The following is a 22,500-nucleotide window of genomic DNA, read 5'->3' on the forward strand; positions in this document are numbered from 1 at the left end:
GTTGTGCATAATAGCAGCAGTGCCTGACAGCCCTTAAACGTGGGGATGTTCTCAGCTCAGTGTACTTGGCATTGTGATTTCAGTGACTGAAAATGTGAGCTCCCTCCAAAAGGCAATTCAGGTTAAACTCGGCGAGATTAACATTGGTTGAAGGCAGCAGCAGAGACTCTAAAATTTGAGTTCAGATTTCATAAATCCTGCAAACCGCCTTTAAAGCTTTTATTATGCTCTCCTTGCCAGAAAAGAAGCGCTTGGCTTCGAAGTTAAGTACAGCACCAGTGTTCTAAAATAAAATAACTATCCATTTAGTATATTTTTTTCTTTCACTTTTGTCATATGGTCCTTCTGCTTATGTCAGATTTAAGGGCATTATTTCATGCTGTGAGAACTATTTAACTGCTGTACAATTCGTGATGAAAGGAGGTGTTGGCATACGTTACATGGACTGCTGCTCAGGTTAAATTATGATAGCATCTCACATCATGTGCCGTATATAGGTAAAAGAGAAAACTACCCTGCTTGATAAGAGAAACTTATATTATTTATATGGAACAGGACAAACCAATTTACAAGAAAGGCACTTAAGTGGGAAGCTTATTTATTAATGAGCGCAGTACACAAGCTAATGGGGTTGTAATGCAGATTCACCTAAAGCTCGGAGGACGGCAGTCTCCAGGCGTCATTCACCACTTCAAAAGGAGAGAAAGTGCACTTCAGAAATATTTCTGCACTATTCAAAACACAGTTATGTAAATTACACTTTTGTTTTTCTCCTCTGAAACAGAAGGGTCTTCTGTGGCCTTCTTTGTCTCTTCTGCCATAGGGCACCAATGGAACCTCACAGTGAGAACCCGCTGGTGCTGCTGTGATGTACAGCTTGCAGGTGGTCCTGGCATTGCTGGCTCGTGCAAACTTCTCATTCAGAAGTTCTGAAAAATGATTGTGAAAATGAAGGAAAATGCTCCTTTAATTTTACTTTATTTTGTGGGTTTTTTTTTTTGATGTTGCCTGAAAAGTTTTGTTTCCCTGCAGAAGTTTGGTCGTGATGCAAGAATTGCAAATTAACAAGGAGCAAAGCAGCTTCTTCATTGAGTAATGTTCTTTTAGGAAAGATCCTGTAAGGGAAAGAAAGTCTCAAAGCCCTGGGTAAATGCTGTGCAAAAAGAGAGTGTATTTATGAACAGTGCTATTTTATTTGATGTGTGTCAGTGATGTTCTCTGAGTGTCCTATACTCAGTCGAAGATGACATTGAGCTTGCATGATCAGCACATGTTGAGAAGCCCAATTTTCATGAAGTGGGCTTCAGGGGCAGCACTTCCCCTTTTGTGGTGGCATTGTGCTCACTGGGTCCTAGGCTCACCCCATCCAATAGGAGGTGTTCCATGGGCAGACTGTGACCTTCAATGAGATGGTGGTTGGGAAAATGGCCTTCTCAGTTGAATTCTTAAGAGGTTCCCGATCCATGTTACACTCTGGCACAGGTTGCCCAAGGAGGCTGTGGATGCCCCATCCCTGCAGGCATTCAAGGCCAGGCTGGATGTGGCTCTGGGCAGCCTGGGCTGCTGGTTGGCGACCTGCACACAGCAGGGGGTTGGAACTGGATGAGCATTGTGCTCCTTTGCAACCCAGGCCATTCTAGGATTCATCTATATTTTAATTCATCTTAATGGGATGGTCTACCTGCAGGTGCCATTGATTATCATTCTTGATGCTCACTCTCATCTTGAATTCATGCCTCAGCACACATCTGAAGGCAGAGTCCAGTTGCACGAATTCAGCCTTGACTTTCCCTCCTTTCATTTCCCCACATGCAGGTGCTGCCCAGTGCCCTGCAGCAGTGTGTGCTGGAGTTGCATGGGAGCAGTGTGCATTCCCTGCAGCCATCCCCAGCACAGCTAATTGCCTGCGATAAAACCCACCTCAGAAGCCTGAAGGGAGAATTCTTTTATGTAAGAAAAAAAACTGTTTTGTAACAATTTCTTGTAAGCGCTAAAATTAACTGACTTTCTTTTAACCTAATTATAGATAGAACTGATGATATCACCTATGCTTAATGTTGCCTAACATCTCGGGTGAGAGCCTGCTGCCTCTTACAGCCTCTTACAGCTTACAGCTTTGCTTCTGGTGTCTGCCATGAAATAGCTGCTGGATTGTTGCTAGGTGAGGGGCTGCCTTTGATTTCCCCCACTCTCGATTCAGAACAGGTTGGTCCTTTCCTGTAAAACAGTGCTCAGAGAACTTCCTTCTTTTTCAGACAGATCTCTGTAATTGTTTTGCACCAACCCCATTGGTTTGAAACAGAAGTATGAATGAAGAACTACTCTGATAGAAGGAGTCTTTTTGTTCTGCAGGTATGGCCAAGCTGCTGGGCCATTAGAGGCTGTTCATTTGTTAATAGTTTTGTCCTTTGCTGATGCTCAGTCTCCAGAAAGGAGGAGCAGAGCAGTGTTTTTCCCTGCCGTTGCTGTTTTTCTGGCCACCCTGGGACAGTGCTGAATGTATTATGCCACCAGTTTGATTTGCTCTTGTGTTGTTCCCAGAGTTCTGGTTTCCCATCCATCCATTCTGCATCACATTTGGAAGAAAACCATTCCCTTTGAGGGAAGTGGGACTTTTTGGGGAAGGAGATCTGGACTGGGGCTGGGCACAAAGGCTGTGCAGCTTCACAGCACTGCTAAGCACTGTGGTTTTCCTGACCTGTCACCAGGACTTCTGCTACTGTGGAATAGAAAGACACCGAATGAAATCCAGAGATAACAGGAATTAGTCTGGAAATTATTTGCCTGGGAGAAAGAAGAAAGCAGTACTTGAGTGGGCGACCCACTGGGGGGGTGATGGACTGCACCATCCTGGTGGATGAAGAACGATAGGATTTTAGTGTCTTTTACACTTTGCTGTTGTTTTAACAGAGATCTTTGTCCGTAATGAGGTTTGCTTCTCTGGAAACACAATAAATATGTTCAGGAAAAAATAAGCCAAGACCACACAGTGTTGTCTTCCTTGAACCTGCTCCTTGTGCTCCCGGAGAAGTCCACCTCTCGCTGATTGTTTTGTTTCCTCCACAGTCTTACAGTTCTGTGTCCCAGGGCAAGATCTTGTTTGAAATCTGTGTCTGTCTATACAGGATTCCAATCAAAACTTTAATAGTACAGGGCAGTGAGTAGCATTTAATGACCTTCAGTGCTATCACTTGAGTCTTTGGGGCATTGACATTGATTTTCCTTATCTTGGCATGTGAAGACAGGAGTCCCACTGCCTTCTTTAAAGTGTTTGCTGGTATGCTCTCAGAGCACGGAATAAGCAGGCAGGATCTTCCCAAGCATCACGGCTGGCCATAGACACTGCCTTCATTGGCAACCTCCATGTGGTTCCTACACGTAGCACCATTAATTGCACGAGATTTGTCCATCTGAGCATCTGTGTGTTTTACTCAAGAGCTACATCTGTATGTTGGAGATTTGTGCAGGTGCTGCTTCTTCAGGATAGAAGGTATCCATCAGAATTTCGATCCTTAATGATGCGTTAAAAAGTGGAGTGGAGAAAACATTGCAAAGGTTGTATGGAAAGGAGTAAGTCTTAATAAATTCAGAATTCTTACACTCTTCCATAAATGCTCCAATTTCTTCTCAGTAGGTCTCATAAAGAGGCTCATGGTTGGGGCATTTTGACAAGAGCTGCAGTGCGTTTTCTGCTCCTTGCAGCTCTCTTTTCTTTTTTTCTAATTTGTGCCTACTGTCATACAGACACTCCAGTGATAAGAAGCTAAATTAAACCGTGTAAGGATGTGCTTCCCCGTGAATTTCAAGCTTTAAAAGGCTGCTTTGTTCGCTCATTCAGTTGTAGGGAAAAAATGCAACGCAAACATATGGCTATTTGAACTCTTTATTTGCCACATTTACAATATTAATAACACTGTTTCTAGAAGTTGTCACATCAAGTAAAAGATCTTCATTCCAGGCTGTCTTTTGGGGCCAAATTGAGACTGGATGCATGCATTTAATAAATTGTAGTCTCAAGTAGTCATTTTTGTAAATAATTAGCTTCAGTGAAAGAATAAGTTAGCATATTGTATGCATCTAATGTTGCAAATGTACATACAGCAAACTTTCCTATTAATCAACAGTCAAGCACTGTAAGTTGGGTCTCATACATAATGAATTGTTCTTAAACCTCATGGGTTTCATTGATAGAAAAATAAGAGAAAACACGAGTGTAGTAAGCTTTTGAATAAAATTTAACGAGATTGCTCTGCATCCTGTAATTGTTTTGGAATCATTAGAGACCAGATAATCCATCCACAGTTTTGGGGTGGCTTTAGTCTTCATCTATCAAAGGAAGTCTATTTAAATGACGTTTAGATGTTGATAAAATACATTTTTATTTGTTTCCATGATGAAGGCTTCATTGAAAATGCCAGCGGAATGCGTGTATGTTACGTAAAGAACAGCACTGCGTGACTGAGCATCTTTTTAATGTTTCTGTTCTAATTATTACTAATTCTTGCATTTGGAAAGTAATACATCAGGTACTCCTCTTTGGAAAAAACATCTGGGAAGACAACTGTCCGAATGCTTCTGCAGAGATCTGTAGGTCTGAGGAGCGCAGTGAGGCAGCCTTTGCTTTTCAGGCATGCCAGTTTTTTGTGTGGGTCTGATTCCTGTTGGCTTCAGGTGCATAAGGCCAGCGTGTAGTCAGCTTCAATCATTTGCTAAATAAAGTAAGGAAATGCTATTGAAAAAGCTGTGAAGTACCTAAACTTTTAAATTATATGTGCCTCTCCTATGTGTTTACTGACACAAGAGCTACTGCTCGGATTCTAGGGGTTCTGCAGTGACTCAGGACTTTGTCCAAGCTGCAGGGGATGGCTGTCCATGGCTGCCCCATATGGTGGAGCTGAGGGCAGAGGTAAACCTGCAGTGCCAGGAGCTGGGGTTGGCTCTGGCTGAGGCTGCAGCCTGGCCAAGGGCAGTGTGTCCAAATAAGAAGCACAGGGGAGCAGGGCACAGGATCATGGGCATGGGCTTGTGCAATCTGGTGGCTGCAGCATAGGAAAAATGCCCTGGGAGCTCCCTAATGACCAAAGGAGCCCTTTTTCTCACTGGTCTTGAATCCTTTGGAGACTCGCTTGGTCCTGTTGGATCCTCCTGGTGTTGTTTTGTTGTTGTTTTGTTTCTCTTGTGATCTTACATCTCCATCCAGAACTCTTCCCCAAGGTGATGACAGGAATCCTGCTGTAATTGGGCAGTTTATTTCCAAAAATGTTTTCCCTTTCAGCCATGGACAGATTAATGGATTCATGGAATTATAGCAGAGAATTCCTTCTCTGCTCTGAGGTCAGCAGAATGAGGTGTGTGCTCAGGAGGTGCCAGCCTGCTTTGGGCCTCCATGACTGCTGGGGCAGCAGCCAAGGTCTGGTCCCCCTGGCCCCAAATAGGTTGGTCCAGCAGACCCCAGGGTCTCTCATGGTCTCAATGCTTGGGCTCTTTGAGCTCTATAATCTCATTTCTTTTGTTGTAAGTGTTTTGAGGGAATTTTGAGGAAAGAAAAAAGAATTTGGTGACATTGCCATTCAAGGTACAGATGTGGGTTGTTGGGCTTGGTTCGTTTTTGTGGTGGGTTTTTTTGTGGTTTTTTTTTTTTTTTTTTTTTTTTTGCAGTTCTCTTTCTTCCCTCTGTCCCCTCTTTTTATCAGTGCATACCTAGCAGAGCCTTTTTCATTCTTATTGGGCATATCTTAGTAATTTTTGGACCTTTGTAATGCAAAAGCTTCTAAGAAATCCTGTGACCAGTGCAGTGTAAGAATACACAGGTCCCACTGACAGTAATCCTTCCTATTTACCTCTTTAACTTGCAGCTCCTCTTCAGACTGGGGATGCTGAGTGTTGTGCTGCCTTATATGTGTGCTCACAAATTTCTAGAGCCAAAACTCTCTTAATTAGGACTAATACATTTAGATTTAACTGTACCCGGATTTCTGTTATAAGAGATTGGGTAAAACCAGGCACTCCGTGCCTTTTTTCCATTTCTTATTTTCCATTTATTTTAGGTCCTTATCCCTGCTGTTATCTGAGTGGAAGTGTTGTAGTTATAGTAATATAATAATGCAATTATCCCAAGCCTGCGGGTCTGTGCCAGTGGCCCTTTGCTGAGTGCAGTCTGTCTGCACAGGGAGCTGCAATTTCTGTGTTAGTTGGGGAGCTTTTTTATTTTGTGTTTAAAATGAATTGAAATAAAGGGGGATCTTCATTAGCTCAGCATCTGTAGCACTTCATAGACTTCTTAGGCAAACCACTAGAGGGTGAGGTGGGCACTGATGGATAAAGCATTCAGGTGTAGGAGCCTACAGAGCTCACATCGTCTGCTGTGTTCAACCCAGCCATTATATCGGATGTGTACATAATTTCCATTTACATAGATACACAAATAAATATATGCATATGTAGCAGGTGCTGATGCAACACTGTCATAGCATTTTCCTAGCTTTCCCTTCAGGAAACTGCCAGCTTGAAGTACATCTTGTAATGTTTCAGTAACGTGTTACTAAGAGCTGACAAAGACAAAAAGGTGCTCAGAAATAAAAGGAATAATTAGAATCCCAGCAGTGTAGGAGATGGCTGCCCACTGAGGCTCGTCACCGTGAGACGCGGTGTTGCTCTGGTTTTCCTGACAGATAAGCTATTGAGAATGATGCTGAAGCCAATTTGCTGCTTACGTGATCAGTTTGGAAGCATGTTAGAAACTTCCAAGTCTTGGCCAATGGTTTGGAAGAAGTCTGCTAACGTGAAACAGATGATGTTGCTGAGTTTCTCCCCATTTGTTAAAGGTGTGTTTTCCTTTATTTCATCGCATGCAAACTCATAAGCCATGGAAGAGAATGGCTGGGATAAGGCAGATCTCAGCTGCATGGAAACAACCAACTTTAAAAAAGCATTAATTACTCAGTGACCAGGTAAATACAGAAGGAATGGGGACACTGTGCGACTCCAGGTAGTGCCCAGCAGCAGCCAGTAATGATTAATGTGTAGAATGGGGCATTGAGAAGAAAGCTGAGTGCTGAACAGAGGGGGAACGGTTTCCTATAACTTAATCTACTCTCCTTTTCTTCTCATGAATGTTTTGAGACCATTTTTAGCCTTGCTTTTTGAAACGCGCATGTGGTTTAGTCGGACCAAAGTGTGACTTTGAAGCCTCAGAAAAGGCTTTTAGAGGCAGCTGGTGTTTTAAGTTGAATTTTTAATGACAAGGTAGTTTGCAGAAGGAGTACTGCCATGGAACTGCAGGAGGAGGATGGAGGGGAGGAGCAGGAGGGGAGGAGGGCTGGTAGGAGATGCCTTTGCATTAGTGATTTTCTGTCTTTTTCTTCATTAATGCTGTCCAATTCCCAGGAATGGTTGTTAGCATTTCTAACCAAGCAAAATTAAGATGAAGGTTTTTTACACTTCTGCCAGTGTGAACCTCTCAGCACATATGTTGGTGAATTGACTTTGTATCCTACAGGAAAAGCAACTAATGCGTTCTTAGAAAGCACCAACTCTTCTTGCAGAGAATCACAGAATCATAGAGTGGCCTGGGTTGCAAAGGAGCACAGTGCTCATCCAGCTCCAACCCCCTGCTGTGTGCAGGTCACCAACCAGCAGCCCAGGCTGCCCAGAGCCACATCCAGCCTGGCCTTGAAATGCTTGCAGGGATGGGGCATCCACAGCCTCCTTGGGCAACCTGTGCCAGTGCCTCACCACCCTCTGGGAGAAAAACTTCCTCCTAATACCCAACCTCCCCTGTCTCAGTTTAAAACCATTCCCCCTTGTCCTATCACTATCCACCCTTGTAAACAGTCGTTCCCCCTCCCATTTATATGCTCCCTGCAAGTACTGGAAATCCACAATGATGTCTCCCTGGACCCTTCTCTTCTCCAAGCTACACAATCCCAGATCTCTCAGCCTTTCTTCATAGGAGAGGTGCTCCAGCCCTCTGATCATCTTAGTGGCTGTCCTCTGAACCTTCTCCAAGAGCTTCACATCCTTCCTATGCTGGGGGCCCCAGGCCTTGATGCAATACTCCAGATGGGGTCTGACAAGAGCTTAGGTTTTCATGACTGTGGCAGTAAATGGAGATCAGAGATGTGGAAATGGCAAAGTGATGGGAGAATGGCCCCAAGGCAATGACCCAGGGGGGTCTGGCAACGATGGGAGCACCCTGGGGGCTGGTGGCTCCTGCTTGGAGCAGGAGATGGGCAAGCCCTGCAGGCTGCAGTGTGGCAGGCACATCGGGCACAGCTCATGGGCTGCTGATGCGGAGCCATGAGGGGATGTATTCCTTTGGTTTTATAGCAGTATTATAGCCCAAATCATTTCCAGGCTCCCGAGTATGTGAAGCAAGATGATGTGAAAACCATAAGGTTACTGTAGTTCTGAGTGCTTTCTATGCTCTTCTGGATAAATGGAGCAGAAAAGTCTCCCAACTTCTCTTGGAGATTTCAAAGGCATTATTATATTCTGTAGTTATGATATTGTCATAGCTCTAACAATCCACAGTAAAACTGAGCCCTATTCTGCGGAGTGTTGTGCGTGAGCAGAATCACTGATGATCCTTGGTGCTGGGAGCTTGGCTTGAGGTCTATGTCATACTCATATTCATCTGGAAGTGCTTCTGCACTGATTCTCCAGGCTGGATGTGGCTCTGGGCAGCCTGGTCTGATGGTTGGTGCCCCTGCACATAGCAGGGGGGTTGAAACTAGATGATTATTGTGGTCCTTTTCAACCCAGGCCATTCTATGATTCTGTCATTCTCACACTTTTTTTTTTTTTTTTTTACTTTTTTCTTTTAGCAAAAAGATTATTAAATAGAATAGCAAAGGAACATAAAATAGAGATTGGTTTCAGAAAGCAAATTGATAGTGGTTTCTCCCTTTCCCCTCTTTCTCCTCCTCCAAAAAAAAAATCACAAGCTCTGAGTAGTTTGGTAAATAAATGGAAAGAGGTAGAGGACTGCACTTAATTTCTAGCAAGCTGGATCCAAGGCTGATTCTTCTTTTCCCTTTTTCTTCCACTCCAAGCCATCAACTCATCATATTCTTCTGCTGCTGGAGAATTTTAATTGTCCTGTTCTCCGTCCCCCTTCTTCTCTGCCACTTTCTAATCAGTAATTATGTGGCCTTCAGTGGTTAACAATTAATCAGAAAATGAATTGGGGCTGGGGGAAATTGCAGGGCCGTTTGATCACACACCAGTGAGAGTTCTGCTTCTGAGAGTAACCCCGGGACAGCTCCTGCCTGCACATCATTTGTCCTATCCTGCACATCATTTGTCCTATCCGGAGGCAGGGCCGGGTGGCTGCCTGATCACACAGCTGTCCTGGTGTGTTCGGCTCCATCAGCATTTGTGGATCAAGCATTTGAAGGCGTTGGGTCTTTTTGTAAAGGTGCCTCGTGGCAAAAGCGGGCCTGGTGTCTTTTATACCATTACTGGTACATGATGCAGCTCATTTTCTCAGGCTTTCTGCTAGGAGGTAACTGACAAAATATTTCCTCTCCATTGCAGCACATCTCAAGCATAGCAATGAACCGATCTTACTTTCTCCCTACCAATCCATGTCAGAATTGCTGTGCTTTTTTCTTCTGCTGTCCCTCATGTATTCTGGTATTTCTACAGTTTTCTCTTCTTTCTACTCCTTTGTAACACATCCAACCTATTGCAGCAGTCTGTTGTGTTGTGTTTCATCAGCACACAGCTGAGAACTTGTTCTGGGCTGCGAATGCATTTCCAGCTGGGGGAAAAGAAAAGCTGCAGTATCAGGATGCATTGGGATCGTGTAGCTGAGGTTTGTCAGATTCAGGTACAAGGTTGCTGGCAGGGCTTGCTGGTCTGGCAGCTGCTCTTGGTGTTGTCTCCGTATTCCTCTCCAGGTGGTTTCATGCTACTGGGCTGTTTGGTTACAGATGTGCTGAAAGCAGTCTCTGAGGTTCTGAGTGGTCTCGTGGAGCAACAGGAGAGCACCGTGATCTCCTCCTCGCCACTTCTGTGCCTAACCCAGAGGTTACAGCTCAAGGAGCAGGGCTGAATATTTGCAGATGTGGTGTTCATGTTCTCAGTGCTCTCATACAGGCATTGCACTTCTGTAGGAGAAAGAAGAAAAAAGCAGCTAGAGAAAAAGGGCGTTTTCATTTGCGGGTGCTTTCTGTTCGTTTGCTTTGCTCTTCAGCATCCTGAAAGCATGAGCTGCCATTGAAAATCAAATGAGTTCTCAATTGCTTCCTTCCAATTCAATAAGAGGAGGAAAGCAGAAACCTGCCAATGTCGCTGGAAGGAATGGCGGAAGAGGAAAGCGCTGGCTCTGCAGAAAGCTGCTTCCTCCTCTTCGTTCCCCGGGAGGGTTCTGGGGGCTGTGCTGTGCCTGTGGGTGCCTGTGGGTGCCTGGAGGATCCTCTCTCCATCCCCACAGAGACCCAGGATGTGTCCTCCATCAGGCCGGGGTGGTTTCCTTCCATAGCTCCCTGAGGTTTCCCACTTAGAATGGTCTTCCCATCTATCCTTTATTTTCTTCTGACAGGTCTGAACGACCTCACGTCACCATGGCACATCAAGAGGTGACGTAGATGAAGTCGTGTTACTGCTCTTACGACTCTCCTTGCTTTCATCAGAGGAAAAGAAAGCTTTGGAGTCTGTGCCTGGGAACTGAATGTTTTTGAGATCATAAAGAGTACGAATGTTTGCTTTTGTCATTGACAGCCTGATATCTCTGTGCCCGCAGGACGGAGGCTCCGATGCGCTGTGAGCTGTGTGGCACTGCGACCTCCATGCCGGAGCCGCTGCAGCAGTGCGCAGCCTGGCTGAGCGCCTACTTCTGTGAGCCCAGCAGGACACAGCAGCTGCCCCTGCCACCCTTCCACCACCCCATGCTGCAGCGAGGTCAGTGCCCGGTTCCTGGTAGCTGTAGAATCACAGAGGGTTGGATCGGGAGCACACACGCAGCCCACAGCCCCCCACAGATGGGGGCAGGCTGCCTCCAGCAATGTATCCATGGGCATGGGCACCTCCAGGGATGGGACACCCACGGCTCTGTGCACCTGTGTTATCCAATTCAGACATGCCCAGACAACAAACAAGTGCTGTTGCAAAGTAGTTAGGATGCTGTGTTTAGAGGGAAACATGAGCTGAAAAAAAAGTCCTCTTTACCATTTCCCATTCACTGGTGTGTTTTCTGGAAAGCCTCGTAACAAGTCAGTCACCTGAAATAAGATAGGCTACAGGATTAAAAGCATCAAAACACAAGTGGAAAAAAAAGCAAAAACGGTAAAAACAGAAGTCTGCTTTTTGCAATGGCTGCTTGTTGATCCATGAATGGAATCATTTCCCAGTGATTTCAATGCTCATTTTCTAACATCTATTCTTTAATTGAACTGATTTCATAATAACACAGCACCGAAAAGGGGCTCATTATCTCCTGTGCTACCAAAAAGTAAGATAGCTGTTTTTTACATGAACCCCAAGTTATACGTGCTCTTCTCTTGTGTGGTTCTGTGTAAAATCACTTTGTACAGATGGGTGCATAGGTTTGTACTTGAAATTGTAGTAGAAATATGTCAGTAAAAAGATTGCCAATTTTACGTGTGGAAAGGAGCAGCTGTTCTTACAGGCACAGATTTGCAAAACTCAGCTGTGTCTGCTGCTAATTGCTGGTTTTATTCAAATTCTTATAAATAATAGGTTGCTTCTTGCTGCTGCACTTTCTCATTCTTAAATATCTGATGGCAGCTGCAAGGAGCAGAGCAAAACCGAAATGCAATTGTTCTGTTGTTATGCAGACCATCAGACTTGTTTTCTAAGGGTGCGAGTCATAAATTGTATGAAATCTGCAGAGTACCTTTATTTTAATGGTGAACTTCTGTAAGATTATTTCACATTAAGAAAATCACTCAATGCAACATCTTTTGGACTCAAATTGTAATGTATGGGCTGTGAGTGCCTTTGATGTTTTGAGTATTGCACTGTCCCCTGTGAGCATTTATAATGTTTGGGTGTTCCTTCTTGCTTTTTCTTACTCTCATATATTAGATGAAAATGATACAGGAAGGAATATGGCAATACATGTCAAAAATTGTAGAAGCTGTTTTTAAAGGTAGTTAGAAGAAACATGGGGTAAAAGCTGCATCATCATGGTTTAAATTGCACATTTCAATTTGTCTGCAAGTGAGAGTTGCAGTAGTGCTAAGTTAAGGATTTGGTATTTATTTACTTTTTCACATTTACATTTGAAAGTGCCTATTCATTTCTCCAGGCACTTAAAAATGCAGAATAAACATAAGTGTGAGCATGAGGACCCGCCACCACGAAGGCTTCTCTCCTCATGCATCTCTGTCCACAGCTCTCATACCAGCCATCACAACCTGTGGCTGCAGCCTCCTGCAGTGCCGTGCTGTGACCCTGGGTGACACGAGTTCCATCAGCAGTGCCTTTGTGATAAGGACTGATGCTTGGCTATTTTCTTTCTTCTTAGTCGGCGCTCTAGTCAGACGTTATTGTTTTTTCTGTGGCAGTGTCATCTGAGGACAGCGGGAGTTTTGCTTTTCTTACAACTGAGCATGTTTACAAGAGGACTCTTAAAAATATGAAGTGCTTTCAGGATGAAGCACTTCGCAATGAGCGATCACTTTCCTGCAGTTACTTTTGTGCTGAGTAATAAGGCACAGTTCCTTGGGTAGACAAATACATTAACAATTAACTTAGTGGATGCAGAGAGAGATTGGTGAATTCAGGAAGCCCAGGGGCACTCCTGCAGGTGGTTGTCGGCCAAAGCAATGATCCCACTGTGTACTTTTCTTCCTATGAGCCCCTTCCCGTGGTCACTGTGCTGCAGACATAGAGCAGTGTGGTCATCATGCTGCCATAACTCAGCTATCATGCACATATGCGTTACTGCTGCCCCAGCAGCCTGAATTCTGACATGGCTCCAGATGCTCTTCTCACAAGTGTCCTCACTTTTCCAAATCGCCTTCAACTCTTTAAACAGGGGAAAGGCATGTAAGAGCACTCCAAACACAGAATGAAACATTCCTCCTTGTAACCCATCAGTGCTAAGTTTGACTCTGAAGCGCCAGCGCTGCAGCACAGCCTGGGAACTGAGGGCTGCCTCCTCCACACGTGCAGGAGCTGCTGGTGTACCAGCTGGCTGCTCCCAGCAAATGCAGCTGGTTCTTTTCCCGTTGGCAGTGTGCTTTTTTGTTGTTTTTGTTTGTTTGTTTGCTTTTTTTTTTTTAAATCTAATTGAAAACTGGAATTTCCAACGGTTGGTCTGGTGCTCAATGTTAAATTTCAGCAACCTAGGAAAAAGGAAGTGTTTCCCACTTCTCTGCGTAGTGACTTCAAGGTGTTACACCTCGGGCAAATCTCTGCACGTTTATCATGGAGAGTGATTAATTGTTCTTAATGTACCATGGTCATTAGTCCCCGCTGTGTATGATAAAGAACAATAGACCTTGTTACTGTTTTGAAGCCTACGCATGAGTTGTTTGATTTGTGAGTTCGTGAAATGGTAAAGGAAATGCTAAATTGGCCAATCATGAATTTCCTGGCTTTTCCCTATTTGTGCCTTGCAAACCTGCTGCTCGAGACCACGGTGAGCATCGCAGCACTGGGTACTGCAGCAGGGAGCAGCGCCGTGTTTGCAGACCAGATGGCTTATTAGAGCAACAAGAACAGAGGAAATTGGACACACACAAGAGTTTTCCTTTGCCCTGTGACAAGCAGCAGCCCTGGGGCTCTGCTCTTTGCATGCCACGCCGTGCCCAGCTGCCCTCACTGCTGGCCGAGCTCCTTCTGCTTTGCAGAGCTGTGGTTCTGTCCCTGTGTTGCAGGTATGAAGTAGAGGCATTTTCCAGCTGTCCGGCTTGTGCACCTGCTTTCACATAAGCTGCATGTTTCCATGTCCATGCAAGGGAGGAGGACTTTGGCCCTCTGCCTGCAACTGAGGGCAGAAAAAGCAGTGCAGAAAGCCAGAGCAGGAGCAATTTGAGGATGGAGGCCAGGGAGGTGAGTTTTGCAAGCCAGCTTAGCAGCTGAAATTTCCCGTGTATAATGCATGTTATTCATCCAAGAAGGGATATTGATGAAACACCTCATACATAATGGGAGCAGAGTCTTCAAAGACAGCGGCGGTGCCTCCATTCCCCCTTCAAGATGACTTCGCGCCGTGCCCAGGCCTGTAATCAATAATTACCCTGTGATTTCCTGGGAGCCTCCTCACTCAGAGAGAAGAACCACAGCACTGCAGACAGCGAGGCTGGCGCAGGCACCGCTAAGGGCGGCAAAGAGCACCGTGAAATGCTGCTTCCCAGCTGTAGGGACGGCATGCTGTCCGAGCTTTGGGGCACCTCTGTGGGATGGGACTTTGTCCTCCAGCTGATAGGACAGAATCACGCTGCCATGGCTGCTCTTCTGTGCTTGGGGGGGGAATCTCTCCCTTCAGAAAGAACCCAGACAGAAAACCCTCCCATCGACAGCATCTCACTGCTCCTTCACCTTGCTGCCACTTCTTTGTTTCTCGGCTTTTGCACATCGTAAACTATTGGGGGAAAAAAATGCACCAAATTAAGATAAAAAATTAAGATAAAAAAGCAAGTATTCTGATTTTTGTCTGTAACTTAGCCAAGACCTAAGTGTTTTCTTCCTTTCTGTGGTTGAAATGCTCAAATGAGAAGCAAGTTTTCTGATGACAGCGGGGCTGTTGCTTTGATTGACTTCTGAGACATCAGATCCAACATGTCCTGAGTGCTTACATTAAAAAGTATTTTTTAAAAGCTGCATTGCTTACCTTAAATACTGTGTGCAGTATATCCTATTACTGTGTGCAGTGTATCCTAAGAGTAAATTTCTCTCTCTCATGCAGTTTAGCCAAGTAGTTTTTCAGTATGTAAAATTACTAAAATAAGAAAGAACATTTACAGTATTAAGACCAATACAGGTCTCTCTTCCCTTGCTTTGTGTTGAAACCAATAAATAATTGTAGCAACCATTGACCTCATTGGACTCAATAATCTTTAAGATCTTTTCCAACCAGAGCAATTCTGTGATTATGAAAGATTTCAAACATTGGGTGCCAGTTTGTGGGCAAGGGGGTAGCAGTTCAGCACTCCAATACAACAAGAAAAGAAACGGCTGGTTAAAAAGTTGTTCTTTAAGTCGTGAAAGTGAGAAAACTCCTTTTTAAGAACCTCAGAAGTAGAGGATTTAGGGCTGAGGCTTCCAAGGCTCAAAAAGGAGAAACCATGGCAAAACAAAAAAAAACTGATCAGGAGAGCAGGAGGAAGATGCTCAGGGATGTCAGACATCGGGGCAGTCTGACAGACATCCACTGTCCATCCTGAGGTCACTGCGTGGTGGCTGTGAGCATTTTGTGTAATGGAAAAAAATATGTAATGTCCTGTTTTGGTGATTTGCAGCCTTGAGAACATGAGGCAATGGGAATTAAGGGTGAGAACAGGTGAGAAATGGAAAGGATGCATTTAACCTGTGATGGATTTTTATTAAGCTGAAAGTAACTTAGATCCATAGTAAAAGTAAGCATAGGCATTTTAAGTGCATCTTCAACTTCAGAGTTTTCTTCTGACTCCTAGAATTACATTTGCCCAGCGTTAGCAATACAGTAAATACTAAAGTGAATGAAATCTTCACAGTTTTGCTGTCTTTATTAACTTGTAATTTTTAACATGATGGCCTGTGGATATGAGATGCATCTATAGAGACAGAAGGCTCTACAGAGCTTTACGTAATTTTAATTTTCCTCAACCCTGTGTACGTCTTGTAACTTCATTTGCCCTTTTAAACTAAATTGCACTTACTTTTGAATGACTTTTCTGACATCATCCAATTTACGTAAATCCATATGCAGCATCTGAAAATGCTCAGGCTGGGCTGGAGCTTGCAGGGCTGATGGGCAGCTGAAGAATATGGGGCAAATAATTACCTCTGCCTCTTATCAAACAATTGAGTTATCAGATTCACTCTTCTTCCCAGTTACTGGATGTATGTTGATTTGCTGTGTGGTAATAGAGAGAGTAGAAGAGACAGTATATCTTTGTGGTGGGGTTTTTTTTCCACTTTTGTTTTCAATTCCTGCATAAAGTTTTGTAGGAGGGTATTTTATAAACCATTTTTGCTATGGGCAAGCTAATGTAATGGTATAACTCATCCAAAATGCTGCTTTTCTTTTAGAACTGAATGGGAGCCTCTTTGTGATCAAAATTGCAAACTTGTGCGTTTCCCACATGCACAAGACAGAAAAAGTTATTCTTAGGATAACAGTGCACACAGTTGTGCTGAGACCCATAGGTCCTCCCTGGTGAAAGCCACATGCATGGGATGCTTCTTTGTAAAGGCAGCGTGTTCAAAGTCACGTATTTCCTCCCTCTGTCAAATACAAGGCACCCATATTGAAGAATATTTTGACTATACGATCAACTTTTGCCATGACTGCTTGTACATGAGGTGTAGATAAAAAAGGTGGGGGCTGAAGGAGGAGAAAAACAGTAATGTGAGAAAGGACTTCTACCTGGAGTCGTGTCATCATCGCCTTTACCTGCACTTGTAGGCCTCAGCGTCCTGCTCACACTGCAGCCCAACAAAGAGTAAGTTTTGTTTAATTCCTTCTTCCTTGACACGTTGACATACTTGTGGGCCCATGTAACCTCTGTACCCTATTCAATAAAATACATGCACAAGAGAAAAGAAAATAGTTTTGTTAAAATATCCCCCCCTTTCTTGCCTGATGAGCTTTCAGCCAAGTTTTACCTATCGATGGGAAATAACATCAATATGTGCTCAGCCAGTTTACCATGTCAGTGGTAACGTGTTTAATGTGACAGCTGCTGTCACAATCACCTTGTTTTCTAAAAGCTATTCTTAACATTTTTTAGAAAGCAAAAAGATAGTGATGTTTATAGCACCCTCTATGTTAGGGCACATAGATGGGTTTATTTGGGAGGAAACCATTTTCTACTGTGGCTATTTCCTGCTTGACCTAAGAGTGCCACTTTCTGACCCAGTTCCGTGATCTTTTGCTGTGTCTTCTTTTGGAGCCTGTGAATCTGAGAGCTGACCAATATATCCTAGGGAAAAGAGACTTCTTCAACTGCAGAAATGCACTTTTCACTAGAAATTTGCATCCCACACTCTTCTCAGAATAAAATATGCAAGAACCAACATAAATGGCATACTCTTTTTTTTTTTTTTCTTCTTTTTTTTCCCCATGAATTGAGTCTTTGATGTTCGAGAGGAGCCAGTATTAAAGGACATCCCTAGAAGGCTGTAGAAATTGTTCCTATTTATGACAAATGTAAAATAGTACAAATCTAGCTGAATGTGATGGTGTCATTAGTTTGTGAATCGCATCCTTGAAAATAACTGTGGAGGAGCCAAATCGGTTTAAAAGAAGATAACAAAATGGTTTAAGCTACTTAGGTTGAATGCCAATTATATTTTAATATTCAACTGAGCATATTTTACTAAGAAAAAAGGCAGCGTCGACGCATGCATAACTCATTGGCAGCGTCGACCAGCTGTGCCACTCTTCTCTTCGAATCACTTTGTGCATTTTAGTAGCATGGTAATTTAGTAGAGAACTACCTGAGTGATGGCATTTTCAATGAGCAGGTAATCTACAGAGAATTTTTATATGGTTATGAGTTCTGCGCTTCAGCCTGGCAACACAAAAATACATCAAGACCAATTACGGTATCAACTTTCAGCGTGATACCCTTGCCACGCAAGTGCATGTATTTCTGCCCCAGGCATTTCAAATTGCATCTAATTTGAAATCTTTGGGGTTTTAATTAAATTTCAGAATATATGGAATTCTTCATTAGTACCTGCTCTGAATAGCAGATTATACTTCTCTCAGTCTCTCGTTAAAGAAGTAGGCTGTGGTAAATAGCGTGTTCAAGAACTGATCATTTGTGGTGCCTGGATATTGGGAACAGAAATAGTGAAATGCAAAATAATATCAAAAAGATTATTAGTCCAGTGAGGGACTCTTGATTTGTATTTTAATGGAATTTTACATTTCTCTTAATGATTTGCAAATTGTCCTCTGATTATAAGATGCATTAAGCTTTTCATTTTAATGGAGAGACACAGCCATTAGCAGAATTTTTTTTCTGTCTTCTTTTTAGAGTGCTTCCCTGCAGCAGATAAATATTGAAACCATTAACACCTTTTGATGTACTTTATAGTGCTGCAGCTTGGACCAATACGTGAATGAATGTGGCCTTTTATATTTTAGCACTTTGCTTGGAGCTCATGATTGTCTTTGCGTGGGTGAACAATGACTGAAGCTATGCTTTCTGAGGCAAGCGATAAAATAATGTGTATTTCCCTGTAATTAATGTTCCAAATGTTTTGGTGAATATCATTCATATTTAATGCAGAAGGCAAAAGTAAAGCCAACAAAAGTCGAGATCTGAAATTCAGATTGAGAGTGCTCTGACCTTAACTCTGACCATTCTTTAAGTGAGGAGGATCACAGGGTCTCTCCTAGCAGGATTTCGTGTGGATTTACAAACAATTTCTCAATGGTGAAGTAACAAACATATTCTTTGTTGCTGACACAGGAACGTACCCTCTTCATTTGTCAATCTGAAAGTCAAATTTCCTGCTTGCTTTCAGCTTAACGTGAGCCCTTAATGTTGTATAAACACGTTTGCGTCTGTGCTGATTTCATTGGGTTTGTCAGAAAGGCATGGAATCAGGGAAGAGCCACCTCTGTGGCAGGCTGTGAGACATATGTAGTATTTTTATGACACCGCAGATTTACGTAAAATAATTGCTCTGCTCGTCAGGAAAATATCTGCTTGTTAGACTTACCAAATTATTAAAATCCCTGCAATATTCATCAGGTACTCACGAAAAGCAAATCGTTCTTTAAGAGGCAGTGGGCAGCTGCACTCATTTCCCCAGCCCGCGTGCCTCGTGCTCCCCATGTAAGCCAGGAGGTCTCTGAGCCCTGTGGACGCGTTTCCTTTTGGCCCATTAGCTCTTTCTGCGAGGGCTTCCGCCAAAAAAGGTGGTTACTTTAGGGCTGCTTATTAATTTAGCAGAGTCTAGTCTCTGAAAAACCATCAGGGGTCACTGATAGGACTTCTCCCGTGCTTGCTTCCAGGATGTCTGTTTAAATAATTTGAATCTCGGGAATTCAAATTGCAGTTCATTTAGCAGTGCACTGTGTGCGATGGCAGCGTTATCAGTCAAGAGGCTAAGTAACTTCATGAAATTGCACTTTATGTCTTCACAGTTGTTTTGCTGACTGCTTAAATGTGTACTCCTTAGCAAAAAGAAAAAAAAAAGTGCTGTAACTTTGAGTTTGAAGCCAGGAAATTCTAAGAATTAATTGCTGCTGCTTTCATATGTGCCTTGAAAAGATGCTGCATCATTTGTGAATTAGTGTTTGCAAAGTGCTACGTAAGTGTTTAGCCTCATGCATTAGATATTTATAATTCAATAATAATTTAATACAAACTGAAAAAGAAAAACAGTACTTTGATTCTGACTTAATTTGTATGTAGTAAGCAAATAGTTTCATTTTATTGCAGTTAAGCGATTTAATGAATATTATTTTTAACTTGCCCATTTACAGAGAAACTTAAGGAAATCTAAAGAAATTGCTGTTCGTGGTTTACGCAGACAACTGAAGATCTTGTAATTTACTTTGTTCACATAATGGAACACGTTTGCATTACATCTTTCAAAATTAAAATACATTAATTTTCTAGGGCAGGTTATCTTTGGTAACAGGATCTTCACAAAGCAACTGAAGGTGCAGATTTCTTGATCCAGAGTCATGTGGGAGTTGGTATTTAGGGCCACGCTGAAAAACGAAACTGTGAAAACACCTCATCAATGGAATTCTAAGTGGAATTACAGAGAAAAAAAAGCAATTACGCTTGGAACAGCAAAAACTGCAGGAGAGATGATGGTGCCTCGTGGCCCACCTGCATGGGACACACACTGGCCCTTAATCTGACTGATTGGGACCCCCGCTGCATGTGATTTGATGCATTGGCCTGCTGGAAGTGCTGTTGGTTGGTGGTTACAAAGAGTTTTGTGATGGCTTTCTTCCAAAGTCTCGTGGCTGGGGGGTTTTCCTGTTCCTGGTGTGGATGTGGAGCTCCCGTGTCCATGTGCTTCATGGGGTGGCCGTGTGAGGCCTCCTGGGGCACTGCAGCAGTGCTGAGGGGGAAAATGTCACCATTTTTAAGGCAATGTAAGAAATTCCCGTTTGTAGAATCAGTTTTGCACCGGATTTCAAGCTGAGAGCCCCCAGTTTCACTGCTTTGTGGTGGTCCTGAGCCGTGTGTGTGTGCAGGGAGGGAGCCCTTGCTGAGGTTTGCCATTTGATGGCCCAGCTTCTTGCTAGGTTCCCTCAGAGCTACCCTATTCTACACCAGCTCCACCATAGCAGCAAATCACCCACGAGCAGGAAAGCCATGAATTTACATTGCCACAACTTCAACATTTGCCACTATCCTTTGCTTTTTTTTGCATTTCAGGACCTTGAAACAAAGTTCAGGATGACTTGAAATATTGATGTTAGTCAGCTGAATTTATGGCATCAATTGGAAGTCATGCTTTATCAACATGTGTGAGCGTGGTTGAATTCACATTGTATTTTGAGTTTGCTAATATCAAAGTGGCAGTTCCAGCATACCGTAAATCTTCAGAAGTTTTTGCAGAACCTCCCTGCCTGTTGGAGTTTAACTGCAACCAGATGGTCCTACCTGCCCTTCCTCGGTCCCTCTGTAATTAGGAAACAGCATCTTTTGTGATTTATTTAGGGGCTACAGATAGGTTTGTATGTTGTGTTAACAGGACAAGTCAGAAGGGCTGAATCACAGCAGCATGAAGCTGCATTTTTGTTGTGTTCCAACGATGCAGATTGAAGTAAATTGAATTTACTTTATGATTTTTGCTTGGGAGAAGGAGACAAGCAGCTTTTGCAGGCTGGGCATCAGCCAAGGCACTTGTAATAGGCAATAACAAGAATGCCACAAACTGAGAAAAAAAGAAGGTTGAGGTGGAACCAGAAGTTCCACTTCAGTGCCCTGGCAGTAATCTCTCAGTTCTGAGTCAGATTATGGCCAGTTGTGCTCTCTTGTCATGCATGGACCTTTCCATAAGGATTTATATTGCTGTGCCAGAGCCAAGTTCAGTTCCCAAGTTTGATCTGCAAATCGTGGCTGAGGAGTAGAGTTCAGAAGATACCCCAGTAAAGTTCTTGGTGGGCAACTGATCACCGAGGCAAATGAAACAGAAGTCCCTTATTTACTTCTGCCCTGAATGGAAAACACAGTCACTTAAAAGTTGCAATAAGGTCAGTGTGTGGAGGGACTGTTCTGTGTCCTCTCCAAAATAAGAATGTCCTGTGGCCTTTAATGCTGATCAAATATGAAGGGATGAGGTGGTGGTTGATGTTTCTGAATCGATCTGATCTGCAGAGCTCTTATATGTGTGCTTACAGTAGTTTATGTGCATTACAAACGTCCATGAAGTCATTAAAGCATTACTTTTGCCTGCTGTTCACAGTTGCTCCCTGCTCCCAAAATTGACATTTTTGAGACAGAGCAAAAACATTTGTTCCTAAAATGAGGTTTTGAATGACAGATGTGAGCTTGGAGCCAACCTGATCACTGTACCACCAGTAGACTTAGTCTGCTGGTAATGAAAATGCTGTCTTAGTGCAAAAAGGTAGGGATTTATTGAAATGGGGCAGCTGGTCTGCGTTACCAGGAGAGACATTTCAAAAACTGATGCTTGTAGTTACTGCTCACTAATGAGTATTCTTTAAGATTTAACTAAAAATATGTAAACATGGATTTTTCTTTGAGAACAAAAGTATTAAAAAGTTATTCGTTTTCTGTGCACCATGACATCTTATACTTTGCAAAGCAGCGTACTACCACTTAAAATGTACCCAATAGTTGCTTTTATTAGCCACATATTTGTAGTGGCAGGTGGGCATTGATGACAAACCTTAACACCTTAAGCTACAGCTTACCTCATTTATTTTTAATGTACCCTGAAAGGGAATGTCTGAAAATTTCCTTCAGTGCACAGGTGTGAGAGTTTTGGAGGAACCTGAAAGGAGCTCGTGGTTGAAAGCAGGGCTGACATCCTGGATCAGAGAGCTCTGCCTCTCCCAGAGTGTGTAGATGAGAGCTCTGATAACTTGATCCTGTTTGTACAGCAACAGGAAGATGCATGACTTGAGATTCTTGAAACCACTGTTACTTGTTGGTGCTTTAATCCTGGTCTCCCACAGGGGAGGAGCTCCAAGAGGCACTGGCTGGTGTTGGCTTTCCTAGCCATCCTTTTATGGGGCTTTGTTCCTTCTTCCTCTTCTGCCTGCTCTTAATGCACTGCTTTCCAAAGGTCTGGAACCCAAAAGCCTGCAGGAAAACCTTCCCCTGCTGGACCAACTTGTATTTTATAGCATTTAGGGTCATGGTTTGGTGATGG

The 22,500-nt window shown here is 43.3% G+C and overlaps 1 protein-coding gene across 1 annotated transcript in view; it reads left to right on the forward strand.

The window, feature by feature from the left end:
- MGMT (O-6-methylguanine-DNA methyltransferase) overlaps window positions 1-22,500 on the forward strand; it is a gene marked incomplete at both ends in the record, with an annotated part of 133,998 nt that overhangs the window by 94,214 nt on the left and 17,284 nt on the right. Inside the window, one exon of the mRNA XM_079535956.1 lies at window positions 10,748-10,905. Coding sequence (XP_079392082.1) covers window positions 10,748-10,905 — 158 coding nt within the window. The remainder of the gene's footprint in view (window positions 1-10,747; window positions 10,906-22,500) is intronic.

Source organism: Tetrao urogallus (assembly GCF_951394365.1).
Source record: "Tetrao urogallus genome assembly, chromosome: 5".
Classification (NCBI taxonomy): domain Eukaryota; kingdom Metazoa; phylum Chordata; class Aves; order Galliformes; family Phasianidae; genus Tetrao; species Tetrao urogallus.